At 39.5% G+C, this 25,333-nt stretch overlaps 1 protein-coding gene across 2 annotated transcripts; it reads right to left on the reverse strand.

The window, feature by feature from the left end:
* Positions 1–22,571, reverse strand: DHRS7 (dehydrogenase/reductase 7). Of its 2 annotated transcripts, XM_049897835.1 has the most exons (7): positions 22,314–22,570; positions 15,584–15,736; positions 13,172–13,278; positions 12,496–12,735; positions 8,188–8,310; positions 7,264–7,479; positions 7–4,392 (listed from the first exon to the last, which is right to left on the reverse strand). In XM_049897835.1, the coding sequence occupies exons 1-7, from the start codon at positions 22,435–22,437 to the stop codon at positions 4,345–4,347; spliced, it is 1,011 nt and encodes a 336-aa protein (XP_049753792.1). In that variant the 5' UTR covers positions 22,438–22,570; the 3' UTR covers positions 7–4,344. The 2 variants fall into 2 exon arrangements, with proteins under 2 accessions (XP_049753793.1, XP_049753792.1); XM_049897836.1 differs by lacking the exon at positions 12,496–12,735 and having other exon boundaries at positions 1–4,392; positions 22,314–22,571.
* Positions 22,572–25,333: the final 2,762 nt, after the last annotated feature.

Below are 25,333 nucleotides of genomic sequence, written 5' to 3' on the forward strand. Positions count from 1 at the left end.
TAATGTTCAACACTGAATGTATTTTCTTTTCATATTCTTTAGTTCAAAAACCTTGAAAACTTTTTAACAGTCCAATAGGAAAATAGATAAAAGACTTGAACAGCCACTTCACAAAAAAGGAAATTCAAATTGCCATTAAATATGAAAAGATGTTCAACTTCATTAGTAGTAAGAAAAACATGAATTAAAACAACAAAGAAATACCATTACATACCCACCAAATTGACAGAAATCAAAAGTCTGCCAGTACCAAGTTCTGGCAAGGATGTGAGGTAACAGAATATTTCATACACTGCTGGTGGGAGTATAAATTGGTAAAAACCGCGTAGGAAAAGAGTTTGGCATCATCTGATTTAAGCCTGCAGTTATACAAACTCTATGACCTAGCACTTCCACTCCAGGTATGTTCCTTAGAGAAATGCTTACACATGAACAGCAGAGACATGGGCCAGAATGTGCACAGCAGCTCTGTTCAGAATAACCAGAAATTGAAAACATCTCAGAAGTCCATCAACAGTATAGTGCATAAAGAAATTGTGGTAAAGTCATTCTACTAAATATTATTCAGCAATTAAAATAAGTGAACTATAAACAAAACAACTCATGTGGATCTTACTAATATAGAACAAAAAAAGCAAGAGAAAGCAATACATTTATATGTTCCATTTATATGAAGCTAAAAGGAGAAATTAAATCATACTGTTTAGAGAAGCATGTAGTAAGTAAAACTATAAAGAAAATGAAGTAAATGATCAAAAAATAAAATTTCTTCTAATAATATCTTAGATATCATTCCTTTCCAAATAGCCTTTTTAAATATGTGAAAGGAAACAGATTCATCCATTCATCATGTGAGTACTGATGGGACTAGCAATATTAGGGTTATCTGAATATGATTGCTAGACACCATTTCATAGATACGACTCCTTATGCATTTCATTTTAACTGAAGGTACTGCTTCTGAAAAGTGCCATACCCAGTATGATTACCAATTACTAGTGTGTTAAGGTATCTGATCTAAAGGTAGAAAGAGAAGAAAAATTACATAATATGATTGGAATTTTATTACCATTCTCTTGCTGCTTAGGAACTTTCTGTAGGTATTTATAAGGAGGATGAGCAATGAATCTGCATCAAGTGTGACATCAGTTTCCTCTATCCCTTTATTTTCTATTAAATCTACAGTAGCCCCTTAGATTGGTTAAAAAAAAAAAAATCAAATTGATTCCGACTCATAACAACCCTATAGGACAGAGTAGAACTGCCCCACACAGTTTTCTTGGCTGTATCTATGGAAGCAGATCACAAGGTCTTTCCCACAGAGCCACTAAGGAAAAAAAAACATTAGAAATGAAGAAAAGGCTTAGCAAAACAGCCTAAATTCCTATCTTAAACTAGCAAAAGAAACTCAAAGCCAGCAAAAAGAAGGAAACAATAAAAAGCAGAAATCAATAAAATTGAAAATAAGAAAAAATAGAGAAATCAAAAAACTCGTTCTTCAAAAAAAATAAAATTGCTAAACTTCTAGGAAGACCGATAAAAAGAGGACATAAACACCAGTATCAGGAATGAGATATAGTGTATCACTACAGATGAAACAGCCATTAAAAAGGGATACTACAAACAACTTTATACTCATAAATTTGACAGTTTAGAAGAAATGGTCCAATTCCTTAGAAGCCAGTAGCTACTAAAACTGAGGCAAGATGAACCGAAACCAGAAAACCAAACCCATTGTTGTCCAGTCGATAACGACCCTATAGGACAGAGTAGAACTGCCCCATAGAGTTCCCAAGGAGCGCCCGGTGGATTCAAACTGCCAACCTTTTGGTTACCAGCCATAGCTCTTATCCACTACACCACCAGGGTTTCCAGGCAAGATGAAATAGCCTGAATGTAACTGTAAGGGAGAGGGGGAGAGCCGGACGGGGAGAGCTTGCACTTGGGAAGAGGAAGAGGCAGGGGGATGGTGACATTCCTCAATAAGACAATCCCAACAAAGGAAGAGACGGGGGGTGGTCACATTCCTCAATAAGACGGTCCCTACATAAACTTTAAGCCAAGGAAATGATCTTTACAGGGGTCTTTGATTTGATAAAAGCCCTTAACTTGATAAAGTCCCTAACTTGATAAGATCTCTAACTTGGTGATTAAACCTTAAGCCAAGGAAATAGTCTTCATAGGGGGGCCTTGTCCTGGCTTTTAAATGTTAATAGGGACAGATCAAAGACAAAAGGAGTATAACACCCTGAGAAAACGACTATCCGGGCACTCAGATTCTTTCTTTACCTGAGTAGCCCATTTGACACTTTTTAGTCAAGTGGTCAACCCTGGTAGTGTAGTGGTTAAGAGCTCCTTGGAAACCGTCGACAGCAATGGGTTTTTTAGTCAAGTGGGGTTTTTTTTTTAGTCATGTGTACTTTTAACCCTCTGCTTGCTAATAAACCTCTGCTCGCTTGGCAATATTTGTCTCGGTGTTTGAATTCTTTCCTACACCGAAGACAAGAACCGAGACCATTTTCCAGTAACAGAGTGACATAAACAATTAATCATACCAAGCTCCCTTCAGGTTGGTTGCTATTATGCAGAATGTTTATTCCTATATCCCTGCTAATGCTACAGACAATGTTCAGTGGGGCGTTTAACTCTGACCTTGCCTCAAAAGAGATTCCTCCACAATACAGATACAGACACTAGAGAACTTATAATAGATTCAACTTGTAATGATGATCTACACTTGTTAAGTGCAGCTGAATATATCTCCCTTGCTACAATGCTGGTTGGTGTCCCAGGTTTAGCGATTAGGACTTATCAAGACACAGAACATCTAGCTTGCCTCACTACAAAATCACTGAATGCCACATCACAGGCTATATATAGCTGCCATTAACCAGAAACTAGGACTTGTCTTTTGTTGTAGGACAAGTCAGGAAAGCTGTTTCAGAAAACAGGGCCACTATAGACTGCTTGCTTCTATGACACAACCATGGGTGTCAGGAGGTCAAAAGAATGTGTTGTCTTAACCTTAGTGAGAATTCTGAACTTACTTTAAAAAGGTGAAATATGTAAAAGATGAGCTACAAAAAGTAATGATTCATGAAAGATTTGATTTTTCCTGGCTGACCTCATGGCTGCCAGATTTTACCTGGCTAAAAACTTTATTCATTAGTGGAATTAGATTGGTTGTTACAGGACTGTTAATCTGTTGCTGTCTCCAATTTACACCTGTATATGAGATGACATTCTGTCCCGAGTCAAACTGTCCAACAGATGGCTCAAACCTGTCACAACCAGAAGGCCCAATCGTTTCGCCTGAAACATGCTGATCTATAAAGAATAAGTTGAAACTTGATATAGATATATATGGTCATCCAAGTTTCAAAGGGGGTAATACGTGACCCCAATACTCCCCAGCATGTTTTCTCCTTTTTCAAAATGGGTGACTGAGAGCTTGACCTAACTAATGCCATGATGAACCTATTAAGTTCTTGCTCTGCCTGCCTCCTTCACATACGTCTGTTAATGACTTTGTTTTGACCAAATGTTAATGACTTTGTTCTTTGTTTTAAACTGATGGAAATAACCTTTTGTTATATCCAAGCACCTGTGGCCTACAACCCCCACAGGAAAATCAGAGCCCAGTTATCTGATATGAATATCTTTAGCCTTAATAAAGAAATGTCTGGCAGGGGACTACAAAGACACTTGTAACCCTTGTAAGATTCTATATAAGCTATAATGTAAACTGGTGATGTATCCATCTCCTGAATAAACTTTTTCACTTTCTGACTTAGAGTAAGTTTCATTGGCTCAACAGCTCCAGGGCACAGACCCTATTCAGGTAACAATAATAATTACTATAAGTCCTGCCTACTGTTTCAAATTACAGTCATTTGTGTAATTATCAACTGTTTCAGAAACTTCTTTGTATTTGCACATGACCCAGCACTCTGCCTCGTGAGAAATAGTCCATACATGTATGATAAATGAATTCTTTGGTTACCATTCTGCTAATCTAGATTTTTTGTATATATACTGGAGCATTTTAAAATGCTCTTTTTATCCAAGAATGTAGTATGTACTAATATCTTTACTGCAAGATGCATGGCAATCTTTTATTATTTTTTATACTGGAGCATTTTAAAATGCTCTTTTTATCCAAGAATGTAGTATGTACTAATATCTTTACTGCAAGATGCATGGCAATCTTTTATTATTTATTATATGTTGAAAGGAAAGTTAAATCTATTAAAAAGGAAAATTACAGATTAGTCTTCAGCCTATGAGACTGTTGTTTTCATGTTTTCCATCTCTCTCCAGTGGCTGAAGAGTCCAAGTGTTCCTTCAGTCATGTTTTTTCTTCAAGGGTTTAAAGTAAGAGAAATCTGCATCCTGTAATAAAGTGGCAGTAACATGAGTCAGTCCCTTCTTATATTTACTCCAGTTTCAACAATTCCTTCATTATGACTCCATGTTATGAGTGTTTACAAAACCTGGGAAAATGCTTACGTTAGAATAAAAATCAACCAAAATTCTAGATCTACCAAAAAAAAAAATCTCTTAGCATCATTTTCTCTCTCTGGAAATAAATACTAACATCTGCTCATGCCATTTCTTAAATGCTGAATTCTCTATTATTACTCTTTTGGGCCAGTGTATACTACCTACACTGACTTGCCTTAATACAAAAAATAGGTCAGAGTATTTAAAATTGAAATATTTGATGGGTAATTCTAAAATGATTTGTGAACTTTTAGTATATTGCTTAAAGAGTAAAATAAGGCAAGTTAATAATCCCTAAGATGACATTTCACTTGGGAGGATGTACACTTGCCACTTTTAAGAATTTGCACTAAGGAAAAAAAAACCATGATAACAAAATTCAGTACAGCTAGTGTTCCTGATCCCTAACAAAATCAGCTACTGTCATGTCATTCCAGCTCATGGCAACCCCATGGGTGTCAAAGTAAAACTCTGCTCCCCAGGCTTTCAAGCGCTGATTTTCCAGAAGTAGATAACCAGGCCTTTCTCCCAAGGCACCTCTGGGTAGACTCAAACCTCCAACCTTTCAGTTAGCAGCTAAGCACATTAACCATTTGCACCACATAGGAACTCCAACAACTACTACGGTGGGACTGAAACTCTCTAGTCCCTGGCCCACTTCCCCTTCCAAAACAATTATTTCTATAATGCATTCTTTCTCTGTCATATTATTTAGGTCTTTGATCTTCACTATCTATATAAAATGATGGTGCTACCATCAAACTCAGGATCAGAAAGCAAATAAAAGCATAACAGCTAACAGTAAACTAGCCTAACACTCCAGACTGTGTTTTTTAAGAGCTTTCCACATACAGTGAAACCAATGAGAGCAGGAACTCGATGGGACTGCCTTATTTATCCAGGTCTCGAAAGCTTTCTGCCTTTGACAGGGAGCACACAGTCCTGCCACTTTTCTATCGCTCTCTATTAAAAATCCTACCTCATAAACACCCCCGAGTTTTCCTTCTGACAGATTTCCACCTTACAGAGGTTCTGGCTTTCACAGCTTTTACTGTACTAAAAAAAACCAGTGCCGTTTACTGTACTAACTCATTTAATTCCCATAACAACCGTATCATCATCAGTCTCCATTTTACAGATGGGGAAATTGAGTTATAGAGAAGTAACTTTCCTATGGTCATGAGGTGGATTTGAACATGGAGTCTCCATGAGTCAGAATCAACTCAACAGCAACTGGTTTGTTTTTTAGGTTTTTTTTAAGCCTGGCATCAGGCTCCCTGTTCTTTACCAGGATGCCCTGTCACCTCACTTAGTAGGTTGGCCTTCCCTCCCAACCCTTATCCATCACTGGACACGATGGATGGCACTATATCAGCTGTCCTCCAAATTTAAAACTCAGGCGCAATCTTTGATGAAGTTCTATCTTTAGAACCAGCCCCACACTACCAACTCCCACCTTCACCAGCACACTGGTCCACGTGACAACCTGGTAGAAAATGAATAGTCCTTTCATGATTTTTCAAGCTCTGGACATTTTAGTGCATCATGGAACAGTTTTATAACGTTTAAATCTCTGTAAGAGATTTGTTTGTTTTTCACTTTTTTTCCTGTAATTCATTTTCAGCCATTTAACCTGTTCTGCAAAAAGTTGGAACAATTAAATTTCTAACCATTAGTAGATTGCTTAAATAATGGTAGAGTATATATAAATATATATATATATATATTTTTATATATATAATGGTACATAAGATATGATCCCATTTTTTAATTCTTTTATATATATATCAATTCCTATTGGTTGGTTTCTAAAAAAGGTACTAACAATCACTGAAAAAAATTCTTTAACAATAAAAGCCATGAGCAACAATGAACTTTCTTTGTATAACCATAATCTGTAAGTTCTGGCTTAACTCAACATTTCCTATGCTGTGTATACATTAAGCTCTTTTCATAGTCCTAATTTTCTCAGAAATAGTTAATAATATTCCCCGTTTGCTGTAAGAATGAGTGCTGAAGGAATGAGTACTCAGTGTATTTTCTTGGACATGGACACAGGCACGTCTTAGATGTGCAGGGAACTTCCAGAACAAGGTAAAAGGAAGCAGTACTACTCAGTGTAATGTGTCTGTTTCGACAGTGCAGTAAATACTTTGACAGTGGCAAACACGGGGTCTGAGGTGCACCCGGTTCTCGGCAGAAGCAGGAGGGGAGGCACAGTATCACCCCAAGGGGACACCTGAGCTGAGACTTGTAGGTTAGGTAGAACTTTGCAGGAAGGAGAGAGAAAAGAGCATTTTGGGCAGAGGGAATCCCATCTGTTACAGACTAGATCTGAGGGAAGTCAGAAATAGACAATGCAAGTGGTCAAAGACAGAGTGTGGGCAGAATCCCTGAATTAAAGCAGATGCTCTCCTTCCTAAAATTCTAAATGGCTCTGAACGAAAAATTTATGGAGCACTGTTTCAGGTACTCCACGAGCAAATTTTAACATGCACTGGTCGAACAGTAAGTGTAGCATAAATCTGCAGTCTTTGATTCCAATCAATCTTTGATTTTTACCTTGTAAAAAACTTCTTTTTCCAAGACCAGTAATAATTTATAGTACACCAGCAGATATGCCTAGGGATAAAATACTTTTTTTAAATTTATATCATGAGGTTGGCAGAGGGGTAGTAAAAGTTTTTTAAGCACTAGAAAATGTTGTACTTTCCTGCAAGATTGACATGCACTATTAAGGAACATGTAAGTTGGTCTTACCATACCACTCCTGAAATTCTCGATCCTTCTCTTCCCTAACTTGCTGCTTAGCCACCAGGTCAAGGTTGGCATATATTGGCCCAAATATGCCAATAACAAAAAAGGGTGATCCGAGATCCAAACTTCTTTCAAATCATTGGCCATACTGATTAACATCAACCGCACACAACGACTGGTTGCCATCTTGTAGGACTGATCTCCATCGTTACCTACAGACTGAGAAAATTAAAAAAATTAAAGCGAATGCTGAGTTATCTATCCAAGCTATTTCACAGACCTTGTCTTGATTCCAATTAGGTGCATTTTCCATTTTTACCTCGGAGTGTCTAGAGAAAGTGAAAATGTAAATTCTATCTGTGAACATTTACATAGAAGCATATTTCTGCCTAGTAAAAATGAATCTGCACGGAAGAAGCTTCGTGATCTTGAAAGGGATTTCATATTACTGAGTGATACTGGATTCTTCACAAGAAACCCGCTAGCATCTGATAGATCACCGTGTGTAATCCGTGAGCTGAGGGGAGCACAGGCCTTGGTGAGGCAAACCAAAAATAATCACAGTTCAACAGGCTTTTTCTAAGTGCCTGCAACAGAATCCCTCAAAAACTCCCGATAAGATTTAATATACTCAAATTCAGCTACAAAGACTCTTTGAATGTTGCTACAATTTGTGAATTGGTAGAAACTGGGTTTCTCAAATACTAAATAATTGTGGATTACTTATAAGGGATAGCTTAGCAATTTCATTAACCTTTATTAAAACTGGATGCCAAAGCATTCAGCTAACCTTCACAATTTTCATGATTTTAAGTTTTGTGAATAATTCATAAGCAGTTCTAACAAGAAAACCCTAAGATGTAGTAATACAACACCAATATGTACCTATTAAAGCATTCAAATTATTTCCCAGCTAGAACTGTTTACCTTCATCACTTCTTCAGTCAAGGCATTCTTCACAATATTTGATTGCACAGGTCCCGGGCAAATGTTAGAAATTGTTATACCTGGATATGCACCAAGTTCAGATCGGAGGCCATTAAAAAAACCCTAACGGGCCAAAAAAAAATTTTTTTTAAGAAATAAAATTAAATGCAGATACAGATCTCATGTTTTCTACAGGTGGACAACAGTAACCCATTTATCAAAAAATATGTTCTGAAATGCCTGAGTAAAGGACAGATAGTATAACTGTGCAAGTTTATTAGGCATTTTTAACCTGAAGACTGAAGGCAATCTAAAACAGACATTCTCAGCTCTGTCTGGATATGAATGACCCACAACCCTTTGGTTGTGTCTGCTCCTGACATTAGTGATTTCTACAGTACGCAGGCCCTGGAGAGGTGAAAAACTATACCTGGAGATTCTGATACACCCTCCTCACACCAGTCCCCATGTCCCCACTCCAAAAGGGGCATGTGTATGTTCTCCATTGAAAATCACTGAGGTTGGGTTTATTTTTATCACTCAGAGTGGTCTAAAGTGCCAACATTTGGCGTAAGGAGGAACAGGAAGGGGTTAGTACTTGACGAATTATCATGAAGAACTCAATTTTTTTCAATTCATTATTTTACTATTTTAACAGACTGAATTAGTGTCACCAAATGTTATGGATTGAATCAAGTCCCGCAAAATAAGTGTTATAAATCCTAATCCCTATACCTGTGGTTATAATTCCATTTAGGAATTGTTGTTGTTAATGAGACTATATTACGGTAGAGTATAACTTAAGTCAATCTCTTTTGAGATAAAACAGATTAAAGAAGCAGGTGAGGGGAGCAGAGATAGGAGAAGATAGATATAATGCCCCATGAAGATCACAAAGGAGACAAGGAATAAGGACCTTCCCCCAGAGCTGACAGAGAGAAAGCCTTCCCCTAGAGCCAGCACCCTGAATTTGGACTTTTAGCTCCCTAAACTGTGAGGAAATAAATTTCTGTTACAGCAGCAGTAGATAAATAAGGTACCAAGCTTTTATCTTTTTTGGGTAATAAGAAGGTAGTTAAAAATGTAATACGACTGTCTACTGAATGACTTCAGTAAAAACCAGCTAGCCCTTCTAAAATTAAAGACACTGGCCATTTCTTTTTTTTTTTTTTTTTTTGTCTGTTTGTTGAACATCATTAAATCAGTAGGTAGTAAATAGAGATTCTATTTCCCCTCATTTCTTTTCCTAAATTGGGAAATTTTCCAAGACTACATTATCACACCCAAGTAAAATTTTGCTAACAATCACTCAACAGCAGCTGCAGCAGTACATGGACAGGGAACTGCCAGAAGCTCAAGCCGGATTCAGAAGAAGACGTGGAACCAGGGATATCACTGCTGATGTCAGATAGATCCTGGCTAGAAGCAGAGAATACCAGAAAGAAGTTTACCTGTGTTTCATTGTCTATGCAAAGGTATTTAACTGTGTGGATCATAACAAATTATGGATAATACTGCAAAGAATGGGAGTTCCAGAATGCTTAATTGTGCTTATGAATAACCTGCATTTAGATCAAGAGGCAACTGTTCAAACAGAACAAGGAGATACTGTGTGGTTTAAAGTCAAGAAAGGTGCACGTCAGAGTTGTATCCTTTCATCATACTTATTCAATCTGTATCCGGAGTAAATAATCTGAGAAGCTAGCTGGACTATATGAAGAAAAACAGGGCATCAGGATTGGAGGAAGACTCATTAATAACCTGCGTTATGCAGATGACACAACCTTGTTGGCTGAATGTGAAGAGGACTTGAAGCACTTACTGATGAAGACCAAAGACCAGAGCTTTAAATTTGGATTACACCTCAACATAAAGAAAACAAAAATCCTCACAACTGGACCAATAAGCAACATCATGATAAATGGAGAAAAAATTGAAGATGTCAAGGATTTCATTTTACTTGGATCCACAATCAACACCCATGGAACCAAGCAGTCAAGAAATCAAAGGACGTATTGCATTGAGCAAATCTGCTGCAAAAGACCTCCTTAAAGTGTTGAAAAGCAAAGATGCCATTTTGAGAAGAAAGGTGCACCTGACCCAAGCCATGGTGCTTTCAATCGCCTCATACACATGCAAAAGCTGGACAATGAATAAGGAAGATGAAAGAAGAACTGACGTCTTTGAATTATGGTGCTGGCAAAAAATATATATACCATGGGCTGCCAAATGAATGAACAAATCTTTCTTGGAAGAAATACAGCCAGAATGCTCCTTAGAAGCAAAGATGGCAGGACTACATCTCACATACTTTGGATATGCTATCAGGAGGGATCAGTCCCTAGAGAAGGACATCATGCTTGGTAAAGTAGAGGGTCATCGAAAAAGTGGAAGACCCTCAATGAGATGGATTGACACAGTGGCTGCAACAAGGGGCTCAAGCTTAACAACCATTCTGAGGATGGCACAAGACCGGACAGTGTCTCATTCTGTTGCACACAGGGTCACTATGAGTGGGAACCCACTGGACAACACCTAACAACAATAGCAACATTGTTGCTACAAAAAAACAATAGCAACATTGTTGCTACAAGGCTGGGTTAACTACTGAAAAGCCTAAATACCTCACCCACGTTCATATGTGATACATCAACATTAAACATTAATGCCGCTCCCAACACAGGGCCTATGAGGAAGGTTCACGCTGTCAGAGCCTAACACAGTGCCTGACTCAGAAATGGACCCTCCCCCCAAAAAATTCTTGGTTAATGAATGAAGAATTCCCATACCTTTAACCTTATGCTCTTTTATAGCAAGAGGAGAGAGGACCATGCAAACCAATGCATCAGACAAAAACCTCTCCTTGTTTGAAATCACTTCTAGTACAGTGTGTAAACTCTTCAATGATAAACAAGTTCACTCTATACTTTTCTGGGAAGCTGGGAAGGAAACGTACTCCTCAAAAAGAGCCTCTTCATCTCTGTGTTCAGATACTGGTATAACTAACTAGTGTTTCAACCTGCCACGTCCTATCAGAGGATCAAGTCCAGTAAGAAAACAGTGAGAGCAGAAGGCAGACCACGCAACTTGCCTGTGTTTTACTGACAGCATCCTGCCTGTCGTAAGAGATGCTTGTTGCCAAAAAGACAGGGTGACTACCCTCCCTTATTGCTCTGCAGGAAGTGACTGATAGCTCGTTACTAAATATGAAGAAATCATCAGTGCATTCTGCTTCATTTATTTCTGCAGTTGTCTGCTCCTCACAACAGAAAGATGTTTCAAAGCTTCAAACTTTCATGAAACTATGATGCCCATCTAGCTACTGCACCTCATCATTCCAACAGTGAAACTTTCTACTTCAGTTAACTTTCAACAGCATTAATTATAAATTGTATTCCCTCTCATCATTCTCCTCCTATTGGCCTTATGACTTAGTTTGTTCCACATTATACGGAGACCTGGTGGTGCAGTGGTTAATAGCTCAGCTGCTAACCAAAGGGTCAGCAGTTTGAACCCACCAGCCACTCCGTGAAAAGCCTACTGGGCAGTCCTACTCTGTCCTATACAGTCTTACGAGTCAGAATCGACTCGATGGTGAGTTTTTTTTTTTTTTTCAAATAGTTTAATAACATTTCTTCTTATCTACTCTTAAGCTAACATTAAAAATATTTTCATTTCTAATACATCTAAGTTCTACAATCCAAATCTTTTCTCCTAGCCTCTGCCTTGACTACATTTCCTTCTTCCACTAAAACCAGGGTAAATAGAGTCAGGGCTAGTACCAGGAGAGATACGAGGCCAAGGGCAAATCATCCAATGGACTCTTCCTATTCCTGGCATGCTTATATAATTAAACCAGGTAAGATAAACACCAAGGACAAGAGAGAAAAAGTCACAGAAATGAGGAGAAAAGTTACACCTGAAGTGTGTGTAGAAGGGAGCAGGGCAGATGCCCAATTTGCCATGAAGATGTGGTAGGAATGAGATAAGGTGAAGGGTGACATGCTGGCTAGACTGTACACTTCTTGAGGGCAGGGGCCGTATCTTCTCATCTTTATATCCCCATGGTCCATTACAGTGCATACTCCAGTGTAAGTACTCAATAGATGTGTGCTGAGTAAGTCAGAGGCATGTGTGGCTCAAGTGTTTTTTAGCATCTACAGGGGACACCCTCTACCAAAATCTGTCTTCCTGTCTCCCTACATCACTTCCCAGTTCCAATAATCTCATGCAGGGATGGCCATATACCTCACAAGAGATATACAGGTTTATATCAGTTCTATCTGAGTGTAATTTGAGCAGCCTTACCCGAAGAGCGTGTTTGCTGGCGCAGTACCCACTGGCAAGGGACACAGAAAGGATACCCATGAGGCTGTTTACTGTAACAATCTTTCCTTGCTTCCTCTCAATCATGTGAGGCAGAACACACTTTGTCAAGGACACTGTCCCTAGATAGTTAAGGTCTATTAGCTCCTTGTAGACATCCAGGCTGGTGTCCACAAACAAAGAACGCTGGGATCGTCCACCATTGTTGACCAGAATGTCAATCTAGTTAAATAAAATCAGAAAAGGGACACTTTGGGTATAACTTGAAGAATCAACAGAACAATGGTGTAGTTCCAGAAGTCAGCAATTTAAGCAAAACAACTAAATGGAAAAAAATGACGAATCAATAAAATTAACTATGGAATTAAATTCCCATTTTAAGTGACTTTATGAAAGGTAACAAACATCATAAAAATCAAAGCAACAATGAACTTTCAGCTTCCTTTGTTCTACATGGAGAAATTAGAGCTTGTTAGGGTATAGAAAGTACTCATTACCTAAAGTCAAAAACTCACAAAAGATTAAGATGCCCAACTCATGGGCCAGCTGTCACTGCATGGATCTCGTTTGCCTAAAGCCCCGTTAATGACAGCACCACAGATGGGAATCTCCTGCAGCTACTTCAAAGCAAGACTATATCAATCCAAATGCTACTTACTTTACCAAACTCCTGGAGAACAGCTTTGGTAGCCACTTCATGGGAACTTGTGTTGGTCAGGTCAAGGGGCAAAACAAGTATATCTTTTCCTTTTAAATTGCCATTCTCTAAACAAAGATACTTAAAAATTAGTGTGAAAGTCATGCCATCATTCAATCATACTCCTTGCTACTCACATTAAGTTATTTAATGAGAATTGGCAACTAACTCATTTCTGGGTGACCCTAAGGAAGAGTTTCTCTCAGTGATGAAGAAGAGGACTGGCGGAAATATGGTGGCACCTTATCGGGCAAAAAGCTGACTGAGTTCACAGTAAGTGAGATGGCTCGCTTCAACTTGAAAATATACAGTCTAACCTTGGAACAGACTGCAGAAATCAAGCTTATACTACAAGCTAAAAAAACTGAACATTTTAGAACAATTTCTTTAGAAGTATAAAGTACATTTTGTTTTGTGATCAACTCACAAATATTTGTTGTTCTTTTACACACATTCTTCTCTAATTATGCTTAAAATCAGTAAGAAGCTCAGAGTCTGACAGCTAAATGATATATACAAGCTTCCCTTCAGAGGTTAAGATTCCAAAAGGCAAACGAAGATGTGATGGTTAAGGTTGTGTGTCAACTTGGCTGGGCCATGATTCTCAGTGGTTTGGCAATTATGATGTAGTTTGGCAGCTATTCAATGACGTAGCCACCTCCATGATGATATCTGCTATGGGCAGCCAATCAGCTGAATGGGAGTTTCCTTGGAGGTGTGGCCTGCATGCAATATATGTGAACTTTCTGGCAAAGCTTGCACGCTCTTGCACGCTCTGGATACCACAGCTGGCTCCTCATCTGACCTCCAGTTCTTGGGACTTGAGCTAGCAGCTTACCTGCTGATCTTAGGATTCATTAGCCTCCGCAGCCTGTGAACCAGCAGCCTGACATTTTATCTGCTGATCTTGGGATTCGTCAGCCTCCAAAGCCTGTAAGCCAGCAGCCTGCCATCTTATCTGCTGATCTTGGGATTTATCGGCCCCTGCAGCCTGTGAGCCAGAGGCCTGCTGTCTGACCTGCCAATCTTGGATTTGCCAGCCTGTACAGCTACATGAGTGAGGAGAATCCTCCAGCCTTACCCACAGACTTAGGACTTTTCAGCCTCTACAACTGCACAAGCCATTTTTCTCTCTCTCCATACACACACACACACACACACACACACATACATTTCACTGATTTTGCTTCTCTAGAGAACCCAGCCTAAGACTGGCCCTGTTTTATTTCTGTTCATCAAAAGAACAACTGAAACTAATTTTGTGGGCCTCCACCCTTGAAATAATACAAGTAATGCCAATAAGAAAAACAAAGAAAGTAGAGAAAAAATAAGAGGTATAAGGGCTTTATGCGCAAAAGAGTAGACTGAGAAACATCAAATGTATTAAAAGAAATGAAAAAGTTTGCACCAATGAGCTGACAGATAAAAGGAAAGCAATCAGCTTTATTCCAGCTAAGAGATGCTGACACAGTTCATCTATTCTGCCAGTGTGGGACTTGCAGGTCACAGCAGTGGAGGAGCAACTACACTAAGAAGTGGCCCAGGACAATGACACAAGAGGCTTTTGAAAGCAATGCTGTGAAAGAGGCCTTGTGGCCTTACTGAGTTATAATCTGGCAACTGACTCCCGTCTCGGAGTGGTTAGATCAATCAGCAGATTTTAAAAGCATGACAGGTAGGTGGAAGACCAAAAATGGTCTGCTGAAAAATTCAAAATTATCTCAGTTTAGGTACTAAATGTTCCATGACAAGTAATAACTATATTGCTTGAGGCTACTTTCAATGTGAACATAACTACACCAAACACAAACAAGCAAAAATATTAACAATGTTGCCCTATATATGAAAATGAATGATATTACCCAAGTTGCATTTTTTATATCTAATTCCGTTCCTGCTCTTTTTTCCTTTGTAACAAAAAAATCCTACAATGTCCCATGTCACTTTAATATCTGACATTTTAGCAAAATTAGTAAGGATGCTTTCTAATTAAATTTTATGTTTACATACATACATGCCATTCATAAAAATCAGACTGTGCTTCCCCTCAGACAAGAATGTTAAGTCACCCGGCCACTAAAAATCCAACAGCATTTGAGAGAACCAGTAGCCATTTTCCAAGGCCAAGAGTTAACGCAACAAGGCAGAAAAGTGGCAGAAAAAAAAAGAAGAAAAAGGGAAGGGCAGGCAATTAAGAGATAACAAAAGAAAGAGGGTTTCAGTCAAATCACTTAGAACGTTAAGAGCTGGAGAGTTCTCCCCAAGAAAATCCTACTTCTACCCCTAAAATTCCCAAAACTGTATTTATGTTTGGATTTTGGTTACCCAGGATTTATTTCTAGGAAGCATTATTATTGTTTTAGATTTACTTACCAAGGCATTTTCTTTTCACCCTTTCCAGCTCGTCCACTCTTCTGGCTGATAGCACCAGAGAAACTCCTAATTTAGACAGCTGGTAAGCCAGCTCCTCACCAATTCCACTTGATGCGCCAGTCACCCACACTACCATATCAGTCAGCTCCCATTCTATGAAGAAAGGATTGGGGACTAAGGTGAGAAACGAGATTATGGACTACACCTATAAATCAAAGATCGGAGAGCTTTAAAAAACACCATTAAATATGAAGACATAATGTCTGGGGGAAACCCTGGTGGCATAGTGGTTAAGTGCTACGGCTGCTAACCAAAGGGTCAGCAGTTCAAATCCGCCAGGCACTCTTTGGAAACTCTATGGGGTGGTTCTACTCTGTCCTATAGGGTTGCTATGAGTTGGAATCGACTCCACAGCACTGGGCTTGTTTTTTTTTTTTTTTGGTTTAATGTCTGGAGTTAAACATTTAAATATCCTAAGGAAATATCTCCTACCTAATAAAAAAAAAGAGTGTGTACACAAACCATATTCAGAACAGTTATCAGCGCATTATTTATACCCAGACTCTGGGCCTTTAACGTCTACCAAACAGCAGCCAACAGCAGCAGTTTTCCCTTTTGGAGTCAAAAATAATAAACCAATCCTGTCTTACCATGACAACCCCCCATGTATTTGAAGACAGCTGTGAAGTCCTCCCTAAACCCTCTCATCTCTTCCTTCTCTGAGGCTAAATAAACACCTCCAATTTCTACTACCTTCCCTCACATGACATGGCATCAGGTTTCCTCACTATTCTGCTCATACCCCCTGCATAAGCTCTAGTTGGCCAGTGTTCAGTCTGGTCTTATTAGAATTTGAGGTCTGCACCCCACTTTTGTCCTACTCCATCAGGGGTTCTCTACTGCCTTCCCTGTCATGGCGGTCACTGGTGGTAGCTTGGCACCATCTAGTTCTTCCAGTCTCAGGTGATGCAGTCTCTGGTTTATGTGGCCCTTTCTGTCTCTTGGGCTCATACTTTCCTTGTGTCTTTGGTCTTCTTCATCCTCTTTTGCTCTAGGTGGGGTGAGGCCAATTAATGCATCTCACATGGCCACTTGCTAGCTTTTAAGACCCCAGATGACACTCACCAAAGAGGGATGCAGAACCTTTTCTTAATATACTTTGTTATGCCAATTGACCTAGATGTTCCCCAAAACCATGGTCCCCAGACCGCTTCCCCTGCTACTCTGTCCCTCAAAGTGTTTGTATTCAGGAAACTTCTTAGCTTTTGGTTTATTCCAGTTGTGCTGACATCCCCTGTATTGTGTGTTGTCCTTCCTGTCACCTAAAATAATTCTTGTCTACTATCTAATTAGTGAATACCCCTTTCCCTCCCTCCCCACCCTCATAACCATCAAAGAGTGTTTTCTTCTGTATTTAAACCTTTTCTTGAGTTCTTATAATAGTGGTCTCATACAGTATTTGTCCTTTTGTGACTAATTTCACTCAGCATAATGCCTTCCAGATTCATCCACGTTATCAGATGTTTCACAGATTCATCAGTGTTCTTTACCGTTGTGTAGTATTCTATCGTGTAAATATACCATAATTTATCCATTCATCCATTGCTGGGCACCTTGGTTGTTACCATCTTTTTGCCATTATAAACAGTGCTGCAATGAACATGGGTGTGCATGTGTCTATTCGTATAAGGGCCCTCATTTCTGTAGGATATATTCCAAGGAGTAGGACTGCTGGATCGTATAGCAATTCTATTTCTAGCTTTTTAAGGAATTACCAAATCGATTTCCAAAGTGGTTGTACCATTTTACACTCCCACCAGCAGCGTATAAGTGTTCCAGTCTCTGCACAACCTCTTCAACATTTATTATTTTGTGTTTTTTGGATTAATGCCAGGCTTGTTGGGGTAAGATGGTATCTCATTGTAGTTTTGACTTGCATCTCTCTAATGGCTACTGATCGTGAGCATTTCCTTATGTATCCGTTAGCTGCGTGAATGTCTTCTTTGGTGAAGTGCCTGTTTATATCCTTTGCCCATTTTTTAATTAGGTTGTCTTTTTGTTGTTGAGGTTTTGCAGTACCTTATAGATTTTAGACATTAGAGGCTGATCGGATTTGTCCTAGTCAAAAAAATTTTCCCAGTCTGCAGGTTGTCTTTTTACTCTTTTGATGAAGTCTCTGGATGAGCGTAAGTATTTGATTTTTAGGAGCTCCCAGTTAACTAGTTTCTCTTCTGGTGGTCGTGCATTGTTAGTAACGTTTTGTATACTGTTTATGCCACGTATTAGGGCTCCTAGCATTGTCCCTATTTTTTCTTCCATGGTCTTTATTGCTTTGGATTTTATATTTAGGTCTTTGATCTATTTTGAGCTGGTTTTTGTGCATGGTGTGCAGGTATGGGTCTTGTTTCATTTTTTTGCAGATGGATATCCAGTTGTGTCAGCACCATTTGTTAAAGAGACTGTCTTTTCCCCATTTAATGCACTTTGGGCCTTTGTCAAATATCAGTTGCTCATAGGTGAATGAATTTGTCTGGATTCTCGATTCTGTTCCATTGGTCTATGTATCTGTCCTTGTACCAGTACCAGGCTGTTCTGACTATTGTGGGGGTATAAGAGGTTCTAAAATCAGGTAGTGAGAGGCCTCCCACTTTGTTCTTTTCAGTAATGCTTTTCGTATCCAGGGCCTCTTCCCTTTCCATGTGAGGTTGGTGATTTGTTTCTCCACCTCATTAAAAAATGCCATTGGAATTTTGGATCAGGACTGCACTGTATCTATAGATTGCTTTGGGTAAAATAGGCATTTTCACAATGTTGAGTCTTCCTATGCATGAGCAAGGTATGTTTTTCCACTTATGTAGTTCTCTTCAGGTTTCCTGCAGTAGTGTCTTGTAGCTTTCTTTGTATAGGTCTTTTACGTCTCTGCTTAGATTAATTCCTAAGTATTTTAGCTTCTTGGGGTCTATTGTAAATGGTATTGATTTGGTGATTTCCTCTTCAAAGTTCTCTTTGTTTGTGTAGAGGAATACAACTGATTTTTGTATGTTTATCTCGTATACCAATACTCTCCTGAAATCTATTAGTTCCAGTAGTTTTCTTGTGGATTCTTCAGGGTTTTCTGTATATAAAGTCATATCATCTGCAAATAGATACTTTTACTTCTTCCTTTGCAATTTGGGTGCCCTTTATTTCTTTTTCTAGCCTAACTGCTCTAGCTAGGACCTCCAGCACTACGTTGGATGAGTGGTGGTAACAGGCATCCTTGTCTGGTTCCCGTTCTCAAGGAGAACGCTCTCAGACTTTCTCCATTTAGAATGATGTTGGCTTTATATAAATGCCCTTTATTATGTTGAGAAATTTCCCTTCTATTTCTATTTTGCTAACAGTTTTTATCATGAATGGGTGTTGGACTTTGTCCAATACCTTTTCTGCATCAATTGATGAGAGCATGTGATTCTTTTGTTTTATTTATGTGATAGATTACACTGATTGTTTTTCTAATGTTAAACCATCCCGGCATACCTGGTTAGAATCCCACTGGTTCATGATATATCATTTTTTTCATATGTTGTTGAATTCTGTTGGCTAGAATTTTGTTGAGGATATTTGCGTCTGGATTCGTTAGGGATATTGGTCTGTAATTTTCTTTTTTTGTGATGTCTTTTCCTAATTTTGGTATCAGGGTTATGCTGGCTTCATAGAATGAGAGTATTCCATCCTTTACTATGGTCTGACATACTTTTAGTAGTAGTGGTGTCAACTCTTCTCTGGAAGTTTGGAAGAATTCTCCAGTGAAGCCATCAGGGCCAGGGCTTTTTTTTTTGTTGTTGGGAGTTTTTTGATTACCTTTTCAATCTCTTCTTTTGTTATAAGTTTATTTAGTTGTTCTTACCTCTGTTTTTATTAGTTTAGGTAGGTAGTGTGTATCTAGAAATTTGTCCATTTCCTCTAGGTTTTCAAATTTGTTAGAGTACAATTTTTCATAGCATTCTGTTATGATTCTTTTAATATCAGTTGGGTCTGTTGTGATATTGCCCATCTTATTTCTTATTCAGGTTTTTTACTTCCTCTACTGTTTTTCTTTTGTCAGTCTAGCCAACAGTTTAATGATTTTGTTGTTCTTTTCAAAGAATCAGCTTTTGGTCTCATTAACTCTTCCAGTAGTTTTTCTGTTCTCTATTTCATTTAATTCTGCTCTAATTTTTATTATTTGCTTTCTTCTGGTGCCCAAGGACTTCTTTTGCTGCTTTCTTTCTACTTGTTCAAGTTGTAAGGTTAATTCTTTGATTTTGGCCCTTTCTTCTTTCTGGATGTGTGTTGTGCCTTAATCTTAACACACTTTCTGGATCTAAGTGTAATATCTAAAATTAGTCATCCTTATATGGTGGTGTAGTGGTTAAGTGCTACGGCTGCTAACCAAAGGGTCAGCAGTTCGAATCCGCCAAGTGCTCCTTGGAACTCTATGGGGCAATTCTACTCTGTCCTGTAGGGTCTCTATGAGTCAGAATCAGCTCGACAGCACTGGGTTGGTTTGTTTGTTTTTTTTTTGATATTTCAACAAGTGAAGTAAATGCTTGGAAATGCAGAGAATTCCTCTAGAAGGATACCCAGAACCAAACCAAACCCATTGCCATTGCGTCAGTTCTGACTCATGGCGACCCATATGTTACAGGACAGAACTGCTCCGTAGGGTTTTATCACCAGGCCTTCATTCTGAGGTGCCACTGGGTGGGTTCAAACCTCCGACCTTTAGGTTAGCAGCTGATTGCAAACCACTTGTGTCACCCAGGGACCTAGAAGGACAGGATACACAAGAGGCAGGAAATGGTAATTACTGCCAGAAAGACATACTGGGTGGCTGGGGAACAAGGGTGAAGAAAGCTTTACTTTTCACTATATATCCTTTTGTACTTTTAAAATTTTATATTTTTAAAATATATTTTATATTATGTAATTGTTATCTATTTTCTTAAGTGACAAAAAAAGGATAAACTTATAAAGAAGTCAAGGAAGATAATTTTTTGTACCTTGATAAAGTCGGCCCATGTTTCCAGCCTATCCCCATGTTCACTTAACCTTTTTTCATCATTGCCCTCACATACACGGGGGCTTTTTTAGACACTTTTTTCCTAATCACTGGCTCATCAAACATTAATACCACACATACTGTATATCTGTTTATATATATCTATGCTTTATACTTTATAATGTATATGCTTTATACATTAAAGGGGTATGTATAAAGCTTATTCTTTTTATTCCATGATGCTTTAAAATAGGCTAAATTAAAAAATTAAAGTTAAATTAAAATTTAAAAGCTATTAACATTTAACTTTCTATCTGTATGTTTCGAGCAACTTTTATTTACTTATCGCAGTGGTTAAGAGCTCAGCTGTTAACCAAAAGGCTGGCATTTTGAATTCACCAGCTGCTCCTTGGAAACCCTATACGGCAGTTTTACTCTGTCCTATAGGGTCCCTACAAGTCAGAATGGACTCAACGGTAACAGGTTTATATAAATTATAAAGTATTAAATTACATATACAAACTAGCAATTTATATAACTCTAAAATAATAATGGAGCCCTGGTGGCCTAGAGGTTAAGTGCTACAGCTGCTAACCAAAAGATGGGCACTTCAAATCCACCAGGCACTCCTTGGAAACTCTATGGGGCAGCTCTACTCTGTTCTACAGGGTCACTAGGAGTCACGACGGACTCAACGGCAACGGTTTTTTGTTTTTTTTTTTTTAAATAATAATGGCAATGTAATCAAACTTTTCTTAAAAATCTGCAAACTGTTATTTTTCTAGCAAAATTAGTGGTACAATAGTCATATAGATATTGTCAGCATTTTTCCTCTTCAGCACTTATGATGGTTGAATAGTTTTTGAAGAATTAAATAATAAAATATAAACTTTTTACTTACATCTCAAAGTCTGAGTTAACACAAAAGCACTGCAGTTCAGATGGAGCAATTGATGGAGACAAAGTCCACCAATCACAGCCATCTATTTGCCATTGTTTGGCAGCACTGATCCTGCACACATTTTGTCTAACTTCCATGAACTCGTCAATGTCAGTGCTGCTCATGTATGTGATACCCCAAGGAGAAATGAAATACTAAGAAATAAGATTTTGTCAGGTAGGGTTGAGCTTTGGAAGAACACAAATCATACTAGTATTTAAGATTTTTTTTTCGGTCCCCAAAAGCCAATTTTCACCTCCTTGGAAGCAATATACACCACTGTCCCCATCATCCCCAAGGTCCCCACGACCCCACCCACCTCACCCCACACTTGTAGAAAGCATCCATCATCGGAGCTACTAGCTAGCACTTCAGCAAACCTCGTCACATGCTTTGGGTATTTTCATACAAAAACTTGGTCCAGGAAAAGCCATTCCCCTTCCATCTCTTCCCATCTTCAAGCCCCTATGGATCCAGAGCCTGGCTTGAGAGGTCATTTAATTTCTCTAAGCAACAGTTTCCTTATCTGGAAAATAAGGCCAGTCATGCTGCCTCTGTAAAGGTTGTTGTAAAGGTCAGAGATGATGTGTCTGAAGTACACTGCCTAGCACATAGAAAAAACATAGAATGTGTTTAATCCATCTTCCGACCAGGAGAGAAGACAAAGGGGCAAAAAGCCTCCTCAGCCCCGGGCTCTTCCTCCCCCATCCGCAGCCCCTGGGAAAGGCGCAGCGTCGCCGCTCTGAGGGGTCGCGGCGGGGCCTCACCTGGGCGTCGCCCTTGCCACTCGGCCCACATTAAGGTCAGGTCGCCGTCCGCCCGCAGGAAGCGCAGCAGCTGCACCACGAGCAGAAGCAGCGCACACAGCCCGAGCAGCAACTCCCAGCTCATGGCGGCAGTGCTCGCGCAGCTCCTCCGGTGGAAGACCGGCCGGGCCTGAGCCGCGCAGCAGCTCGTAGGGATTACGGCCTAGCGAGGAGCAGCGCAGCCCGGACTCCGCCTAGAGCGCCGGCAAGAAGGGGGGCGGCCCGGGCACGTCCGGATCCTCCCCAGAGGCCGGCGGGGCCGCGCTGCACGGTGAGGGAGTCCCCGCCCTAGGGGCGATCCTTGGACCTTGCAAGAACGGTTGCAAATAGGAACAAAGCATATGCGTGGCTTTATTATTTAGCTATACAGTGGGAGCCCGGGTGGTGCAGTGGTTATGAGCTTGGCTGCTGACCAAAAGGTTGACAGAAGTTGGAATCCATGGGCCGCTCCTTGAAAACCCTATGGGTCGCTATGAATTGGAATCCGCTCCATGGCAAGAGGTTACTTTTGACAGTACCACAGGATTTGTAATGGCAAGAATGATTGTGTAACAGCTACTTGTTGTGAGGGCAAATATTCAGTGTTTTCAAGCCTCAGGTTGGGTCTATAAACCAAAAACCAAAACCAAACCAAGGGAAACATACATGTTCCAACCTTTGAAAGCCTTCTTCACTTTGTCCTTCTCTTTAGCTTCCTTCTTATCTTTTTCTTATTTTAGCTAGATGAACTGAACAAACCATTAGATTGCCTTTTTTTTCCCCCCTCGATCGAATTAATTCAGTCCCTGAGTTGGCCTCTGTCAACTAAAGTTTGGAAAGCAAATGGCACTTGACCATTGATGGAGGAGAAAGAGTTGCTCCAGCTGTTACCAGCATAAGGTTCTTGCCTCTCACTGGTCAAGAATGAGCAGATAAGGCACTTAGTTTTCCACATGAGCAAAACTTTATTGAAGAGGCTTGCAAGTGGAGAAGAGGGCCTGGAGCAACGCATACCCTCATCTCACAGAATAAAAGGCCCAAGTTTTTAAAGGTTGGGGGGTGGGGGGCAAGGAAGATTCAAGTTTATTCCTAGGCACAGGCGGGGATATGTTAACTAAGGTGCACGCCAACAGCTTTCTAAGATGGCTCCTTTCCTGGAGGCCTCTGGGATTCATAGCAGGACTTATTATGGGATGTCGCGCCTGCGCAGTCTCCTGCTCCCTGGGTTCGATTCCCCACCTGGGGCTGTAGCCCCTCACTGCCCCTGGTGGGAGATCACACAGTGGTCACAGGTGGATGTTCTGGACCTGTCCCTGGGCATGGTTTTCTCCAGCTGCTTCTGAAAGGCAACTGTAAAGAAGCTTGTGGGCTATTTTTAGATACCCTGTCTCATTGTTCTGGGGAATGGCTTTGTTTCTGTGCCCTGGCCTATTTCTTGTTACTTTGTTTGCAGATTTTGGGGTCCCCTCTGTTCCTTGTCTTACTAAGTCTCTAGGTTCTACGCTCAATGCCCTATTACCTCCCTTATAATATAGTCTTTCTGTTTTACTTGTTTCTCCTCTAACCAGTCTCTTCGTTATTTTTCAAGCAGGCACACTCTGATCTCAGGGCCTTTGCTCCCTGTCTTACAGCCACCTTGTAGGTGAACTGCAGGGGTAGGACGGCAGGCTCGGGAGCTGCACCCACCCAAGTTGGAGTCAATAGCTTTGCCCTCTGCAACCTCGAGTAACTTGCTTTATCTGTACCCCTATCAGTACTCATAAACAATATGTTGTTGATGTTCTTGTTAAATGCCTTCAAGTTGGCTGAGACTCACAGTGACCCTAAGTATAATAGAACAAAAGGTTGCTGGATTCTGTGCCATCTTCACAGAAGTAGGTATGTTTGAGACCATAGATGTAGCAACTGTGTGAATCCCTCTTGTTGAGGGTCTTCCTCTTTTTTGTTGACCCTCCACTTTACCAAGCATGCTATCCTTCTCCAGAGTTTGGTCCTTCCTGATAACATGTCCAAAGTACGTGAGACAAGTCTTGCCATCCTCGCTTCTAAGAAGCATTCTGCCTGTACTTCTTCCAAGACAGTTTTGTTCATTCTTTTGGCTGTCCATGCCAGTCAATGTTCTTCACCAACACCATCATTCAAACACATCAATTCTCCTTGGGTTTTCCAGTTTCATTGTCCAGTTTACACATTCATATGAGGCCATTGAAAAGACCATGGCTTGGGTCAGGCTCACCTTAGTCATCAAACTGACATCTTATAAGCCATGTGGGGAACTTTAAACGAAAAACACCTGTGAAATGCACAGGGCCTGGTACAAGTAATTGTATTTATTCTTTTGTGATTTTTAGTATTCGTTAATCATTATTATGAATTATTTATTGCTTCCATTGTAATTGTAATTTCTTCACTAGAAGCAGCAACTTCTAAGGTTGAATTTCTCATGGATGAGTAGAACAAATGAAGATAATTTTGCTCTGTAAATATATTAGTTATAATTAAATTGTCTCTCTGATTATAGTAACTGGTTCTTTAAACATATCATTGAATTAAAAAAATAATTATGCCTCTAAAACAGGTAAAATGAAATTTCTGATGTTGAAATTTGTGTATTGTTTTCCTTTTCCAGTGTTTGACTGCTGGTGAGGTGAAATGGCTGTCTGGTTTTATTATAGCTTGTAAATTAATAAATGGGATATTTAATTCTGTGCATAAGTTTACAACAGGTATATACACTGGAATGATTGAGACATTCATATTGGAAAATCATCACAGTGAAATGCAGTGATAAAATTTTGAGACTTGGGTGTGATGCCATCCCTCTTTAATTTGTCCTTCCTGGCATAGTACACCATATGATTCAAAATGGCTTATACTGGTCCATTTCAGCTCACTAAAGCCTAGGACATTGATCTTTATGCATTCCATTTCATTTTTTATAACTTCTAATTTTCCTAGATTCATACTTCATACATTTCACATTTTGATTATTAATGGATTGT

Source organism: Elephas maximus, chromosome 10 (genome assembly GCF_024166365.1).
Source record: "Elephas maximus indicus isolate mEleMax1 chromosome 10, mEleMax1 primary haplotype, whole genome shotgun sequence".
NCBI classification, from domain to species: Eukaryota; Metazoa; Chordata; class Mammalia; order Proboscidea; family Elephantidae; genus Elephas; species Elephas maximus.